We start from the raw sequence: 7,079 nt of genomic DNA, 5'->3' as shown, positions 1-7,079 counted from the left end.
AGAGATTTTCATACTGATTTTGTGGAACTTGTGAGGGATTTTGTGGAACTTGTGAGGGATCCGATGCAAACAATTTGTGATTTTTTCATGAGTTGTGAAAAGTTTGTTATGGTTTTGTGATGTAGTGAAATGATGTCATGAAGGGAAAAATGTATGATGTCATAAATGAAAAAAATGCGTGAAAAAGAAATTCCTTTGCTGATACATGAAGAAAAACGTGAAACTCTGGTGGGGTCTCTCAATTGTTTTTGCTCATGACTTGACTAAAAATTTGGGCTTAGCAAATGTGATGTGGCTTAATGAATTTGGGCCTTAGCTCTTGAAACCAATGGACCAATCATAAACCTACCTCTACTATTTATTTGCACCTATTAAAAATAAGACAACAACAAAATAAAAAGTAATAATAATAATTGATTTTAAAATCTAATAAAAATTCAATCTAAAATTTAAATTGAATTAAAATTAAGTTTTAAATCAGAAAAAGAACTAGCGGATGAAGAAAATATCATACTAGCTATAAAATCGAACAAAAATGCATGTAATGAATGTATGCATTTTTTTTTTATTTTCTTCAAATGATTTCAAAAATGTAAATGAGGCAAATGAAAAGTTAGGGCAAAATTTAGGGTGCAACAAATACCGTCTTTTGTAAATAATAGATTTATTTCCTTATACAAATATTATTATTATTTAGGTATCATTTGCAAAAATATTTGGATCAATATTAAATTTTCATATATAAAAATATTTAGATCAATAATAGATTTTTTCTGTATACCATTTTTGGATCAAAAATATTTGATCATAAATACCATTTCTCGTAAATAAAATAAGGCAGAGGGAAACCTGTGGACCTTCGCCTCCTTCTACAATGCCTCAACAAAACCAACTTTATCTTGGAGACAATCGTCTCCTTGTGAAATTTAGAGCACTTATGCTTTATGTCTTCACACTTTCCCTTCGAAGTGTCCTTTTCCTTGGAAGGGTTACTCATGGCCAAGACACAAATAGTAGCTAAGGAGAACTTATAAGCCTCTCGGTAAGTGTAATAACTGGCCTCAAAGAATAACTTCATGTTGCCCTCCGACTTTAGATTTAAGTAAGATCCTCCTCAAACATATAAGAGATAGCTTCCTCATGAGTGCGAAATCCACATAGGAAGAATAACAAGCAATATGAGAAGATGAGTATCCGACCCCGAAGTAGCATCCTCAGAAAGACGAGCCCGTTTAAGGGAATATTCCTCTAAGAGGGAGGTATGGTCCTGATCCCATCTCATCTTCGACAGAGTGGTAGAAGGTTGTGGTTGATCTTCCATAGTTAGGGTGGCAACAATAGGAGTATCCTGGTCAAACCTAAGAGAAAATTTGTTAGCTTTTGTAACACCCTGTTTTCCTAACTTATTGATTTGATTTGAATTTCCAAGACATCCCTCTGTGTCTACTCCTCCAGCAATCTGCCGTATTGATCTTGATGACATGCTAGATGATTTTTATAGTCATTTGATACTAGAGGAGACATGCGGTGTGCCAGCGGGTGACCCATGGGCTTATGAAATGGGCTAGGGATGACCACACATCAGACATGTATTTGGCCTATCAGCGTATTGTGCATGTTGCGAGAGATGCCATTGGGGGGGGGGAGACATTACATAAGGTAGTTCTGGTATGACCGTCTTACAAACCATTTTACTCAAGGCATAAAATGCCTTGAAGTACATGCGGCGGTAGAGGAGAAGTAAGGGATTAGAAATACCTAGTAGTTTATTTTTATTTGTATTTTGATAACAGTTGTATCGTAGTAACATTTAGATTATGTATTATGCTAACATTTAGATTTGTGTTATTGTTTGAATTTATACCAGACATCATTGAATTGCATTAGTATGATCAACATGATGTTAATAATCCTTAATATAATCATCATTGGATAAAGTATATCAATTAGGACCCTTGTTGTCAAGGCAAAATCTTTCAAATACTTTCCGGAGTTATTTCAGAAATGCACCTATAGAATCACCACCCCTAATAATTTACTGAGATACATATTTCTAATATTTTAAGAAATTTGGAATGAATTGTTCATTTGTTGAACGTTCCAAAACATATAAGAACAAATTCAAATTTCTAATTTGTTTTACTCTCACTCCATAAAATAAAGTATTACCCATTAATAATTAAAAATGAGACACCAAATATCTAACTCACAACCTTTTAAAAATAACTTATCTTGACTTTACAAGCATTCGACTAGTGATTACTATGTGATAATTTTTTATTTTTTATTTATTTTATTTAACTTTAAATATAAATTTTATTTTTTAAATAAAAATATGATCCAAAATTTAGACACCCTGTGTTAAAACTCTTGTCTCCCTTCGTAATAGCCGGCCCACTTCAAAAACACATCACAATATAATTAATACATGTGATGTTTATATGTTTCTATTTTCTCGGTCTTATTTTACATATGTTCAATCTTTTAAAAATTAGACAGGTGATTAAATCATTAAGAATAGTAATGTGTCATTAGTTTGTTTTTTGTTTGAATAGTTAATTTATTGGTCGAATGACATGACTAAATTAGATTAAATTAAATAATTCAGTTAAATAAATAAATTTCTATAATTAAACTATTGAGATTGCAAGGGAAAAGCTCAGCTTCCATTGATGAAACCGAGAAAGAAGAAGAATGAAGAACTGTAACAGAATTCTGTTATAGAGAGAATCGAAGCAATGCAACAGTTTGTGTAAAAATGGTATTCATTCTATATTGAAGATAAGATATGAGTACAAGACTATATATAGTGTATCTTAGCTACCAATCTAAACTGTACAAGTGGCCACTATGTGAAAATCGGAGCTGAAGATTCTTCCAAACACCTGCAGCATTCTCGATCCATAAAACTGATTTGGCGATGGATTTTGAGATCGACCGATGGATCCAAGAGAGAACCATCGTGTTACAACGAATCCACGGAGCATAAATTAAAGGGGATCGGAGACTGGTGGTTTGGTGAGCGAACCATCAATGAACTTATCCTTGTTCTTGGAAATCAATGCAATCTGCATAGAACGAGCCCATCCATGGTAGTTCTTGTCATCAAGAAGAGGGGAAACAAGCAACAATGCAGGGTTTTCGTTTGGATGAAGATAGAAAGGATTAGTAGAATTTGTTGAAAAATCAAGGTATTGCTGGTATGCCATTGTTAAAGGAGTTGTAGAGAAAGAAACGAACACTGCAAGAAGACGATAAGGGAAAGAACGCGCCGAGAAGAAGAAGAACGAAGGCGCAAAGAAAAAGAACCAATAACAATGGCTACCAGAGCTGTATTAGCTCTGAGACCATATTGAGATTGCAAGGGAAAAGCTCAGCTTCCATTGATGAAGCCGAGAAAGAAGAAGAATGAAGAACTGTAACAGAATTCTGTTATAGAGAGAATCGAAGCAATGCAACAGTTTGTGTAAAAATGGTATTCATTCTATATTGAATATAAGATATGAGTACAAGACTATATATAGTGTATCTTAGCTACCAATCTAAACTGTACAAGTGGCAGCATTCTATAAGACTAAATATATATACAGATAATATGCTTAGTGTAAAATAGGTTGAGCTAATATAAACAAATAGTTATTAAACTGTTTGAATAAAATGACTTGGTTTTAAAAAAAAAAGCACGGTACCTTCAAAATATTCAAAATAATATTTAAATTCTAAATATATTCATCACACACAACAAAATAATAAAAAATATAAATTAAAATAAATTTTAATAAATTTTAATTCTAATTAATTTAATTATAAGGAAGAAACGTGGTTCCAAATAAGTTTTCAACAAATCTACTTAGATTTTAATTTTATTTTTAATTGTATCTAATCAGACGGATCTTCGTAGCCTGCAATGAACTGGATCTTTGTAAACTAGGGGGTGTACCTGCAAGATACTCCGATGCCAAAGTGAGAAGAGAGAGCAATCAGAGTGCAAGTACAAGGTAAAAGTAAGGAAAATGGTGTTACCTAACCCTCTAGTGAAAGAGGGTATTTATAGCTCCCAGCGCTGGGCCAAGGTCTCTACATTGAATTGGATGCCCAAGCCCAATTTAGAGACTGCCAGAATTCTACATGAGTAGTGGAGACCAGCAAGTGGACTTCATCCTGGGTCAACCGCTCTGAAGTTAAAGGGGGAGACGCGGTCTTTTCGGGAGTGTGTGGACTCCACCTTATTCGGAGGATTGAAAGTGAAAGAATCCTACGAGGAGGGGGTCCTCGGAGAAAAGGGGTCGGTGGAGGTGCTCACAGGGAGCACCTGCTCGGGACTTGGTAGGAAGTCCCGCTCGGCCCAAAATCCATCCCGAGGGACTTGCGGACTTATCGGGTTAAACCTAGTGCGGCACATGCCCGGTGTACGGGCAGGTACAAGCCCTGGTGACGAGGAGTTAGGCAGGGTCTTCTCTTAGGTCAGGATGAATTTGGGCCTCTCGCAGTGTTTGGGCCAAACTTCAGCCCATTCCAGAACAATTTTTATAAAAAAAGGTATGCATTTAACCTGTATGTTTTTTAAAACGGTTGATTCTTCAATTTTTTATTGATTTTGAACGGTTTTGATCGATTTTCACCAGTTCAATAGTTTATCTGATCCAACAATTAGACTAAACTGATGATCCCTTGAACGATTTTGATCAATTTTCATCAGTTCAACAATTTATTTGATCCAACAATCAGACTAAACTGATGATTGCTTCCATTCTCGATTCGAACAACCGGTCCAGTTTGACTTTCAAAACACTGCATATGATACATGCGCAAATTTTAAAAATAAACTTAAAAATTAAAGTACTCCTTATCTGATAAAAAAAAAAGTTAGACGTGGAAACATCATTTCTCATTTGAAAAACTGATTTGTATAAAATTTCATTTAAAGAGCATAAAAGTAATCTTTAGTATGACAATTTACAAAAGAATGAATGAAATTCACAGCAGCCTATAGATACAACAACATAGTTATTTCATCATAATTCTGAATTCATCAAAACTAAGCACACCATCCCCATTCAAATCAAACCTTCCAATCATCAATTTACATTCTTTAATGGACTTTGAATCTCCCAATTTCTTCAACATCCTCTTCAAACTCTTTGGTGTTATGAACCCACACCCTTCATTATCATACATTTCAAATGCTTCCTTCAAATCCTTCAATTTTTCATCCTCACTCACTGATTCCATTAGCGTTATCAAATCCTCCAAAGTCAATAAGCCATCACCATCCGAATCCAATTACTCAATCGCAATTTCGGCTTCTTGCAATTCAAACTCTCCACTAATCTTCGCCATTCGACTCCTTAACTCAATCGGTGAAATCTTTCCGTCACCGTCTTCATCAAAGAAACTAAGAACACGCTCAAATTCCATATTACTAATAAATAGGGTTTAATATACTTCACCCCCGGCCAATATAGCGAGTTTCGGTTTGACCCCCTTAAATGTTTTTTTTAGCAAACGCCCCTTATAAAACCCAAAACCTGGATTTACCAAACACTTTTACCACATTTGCTTTGCTGACTGAGCTTTGACTTTGGATGATGTGGCATTAAGAGTTGTATAAATAATTAATTGAATTTAAAAGCATTAATAATAACATATTAATTTAACATAACACCCATTTTCCAAAAATAAAAAACAAATTATCCTCTGTACATGCCAACAAAAATTCACACCTTTCCTTCTTCTCCATCACTGTTTCTTCACTTCCACTTCTTCCCATACCAGAACACAAAAACACCCTCCATATGTTAAACATATTTCTAAGCATCAGAAGAAAACATGTGTAGGCACATACATTTGATTCCCTAGAGAGATCAGGATCAGTAAACCAAGTATCATCAACAACAACATCCGGAGTACGTGGCTTTCCATTGTATGCAACAGCAGCCATAGAAGAGGTTAAAACAACACGCTTAAGAGATGGTGATTTAGCACATGATTTGAGAACACTGAGAGTCCCCTTCAAAGCAGGATCAATCAATTCAGCCTGAGGATCCTTAACATCATGATAAAAAGGAGATGCAGTATGAAAAACACCATAACAGCCTTGAACAACGGAATCGAAAGAACCTTCTTCGAGTAGATTTGCTTTGAAGAGTTGCAGTCTCTCCTTAGCGCCGTCGAGTTTAAGCAAGTGGTCGATCTTTTTGGGATCATCTGAAAATGCAATATCGGTTATGAAATGGAATAGAAGATAATAATAATTATTGAAGAAATGAAGAAAAAAGATAATATACTTGGGTCTCTGACGGTGGCTTTAACGGTGTAACCACCGTGGAGAAGAAATTTGACGATCCATGAAGCGATGTAACCGGAAGCATCGGTGACGCACACAACCTTTCCTACGCTGCTGCTCATTTTAGTGATTGCTTGCATGTCAGGAAGGATCCAAGTTGGTTCGAATGAATCTGACCTTAATTGGAAGGCAAGTAGACACAAGAGACTGAGCAAACAGAGTCCTAAAAATGAATTCTATTTTCGTATTCAACTTCGTCTTCATCTTACTCTTCATTTTCTTACTACCATCACTGTCCATGCCAACATTCTTCAACCTTTCTTTCCTTTTCTTTAATGGCAAGAGTAGTTGATGATGGCAAGAGTTGAGAATCAAGCAAGATATCTCCTTTGCTAAGAATAAAGCAGACCCAGAAATACCAAAAATCACATACACAAAGAAAATCACATATATGTGACTATGAGTTATAGGTATAACGTAAAGAAAATTGTGACAATAACGTGGTGGAATTTTCTAGCATTATCCATGATTGTGGTTGAGAAATGATGAGTATAAAAAATTGGAGGTATAAAAAAGCATGCAGAATATATTATACTGGCAATGGAAGAATACTATCAATCATTGTTTTCAGTATTAAGTTATTGTTGATGTGATTAAAATAAGAGGAGTAGTTGTCACTTTTCTATACTGGCATGAGAAATGATCGGTTGTGGTCTCCATATATAATTGTATGCCATGGATGGGATATGAATGCCATTATTTAATACAATTAATATTTGGTACCTGTGTTTAA

At 34.9% G+C, this 7,079-nt stretch overlaps 1 protein-coding gene and 1 pseudogene across 1 annotated transcript; both read right to left on the bottom strand.

The window, feature by feature from the left end:
* Positions 1 to 4,992: 4,992 nt before the first annotated feature.
* On the bottom strand, positions 4,993 to 5,597 carry LOC131625207 (putative calcium-binding protein CML19; annotated as a pseudogene).
* A 56-nt stretch (positions 5,598 to 5,653) lies between these two features.
* On the bottom strand, positions 5,654 to 6,416 carry LOC131625206 (cinnamoyl-CoA reductase CAD2-like). The gene is made up of 2 exons (XM_058896098.1): positions 6,288 to 6,416; positions 5,654 to 6,207 (listed from the first exon to the last, which is right to left on the bottom strand). The coding sequence occupies exons 1-2, from the start codon at positions 6,406 to 6,408 to the stop codon at positions 5,654 to 5,656; spliced, it is 675 nt and encodes a 224-aa protein (XP_058752081.1). The 5' UTR covers positions 6,409 to 6,416.
* Positions 6,417 to 7,079: the final 663 nt, after the last annotated feature.

Source organism: Vicia villosa, unplaced genomic scaffold (assembly GCF_029867415.1).
Source record: "Vicia villosa cultivar HV-30 ecotype Madison, WI unplaced genomic scaffold, Vvil1.0 ctg.000195F_1_1_1, whole genome shotgun sequence".
In the NCBI taxonomy this organism is placed as follows: domain Eukaryota; kingdom Viridiplantae; phylum Streptophyta; class Magnoliopsida; order Fabales; family Fabaceae; genus Vicia; species Vicia villosa.
This window is presented reverse-complemented; position numbering and strand designations above follow the sequence as displayed.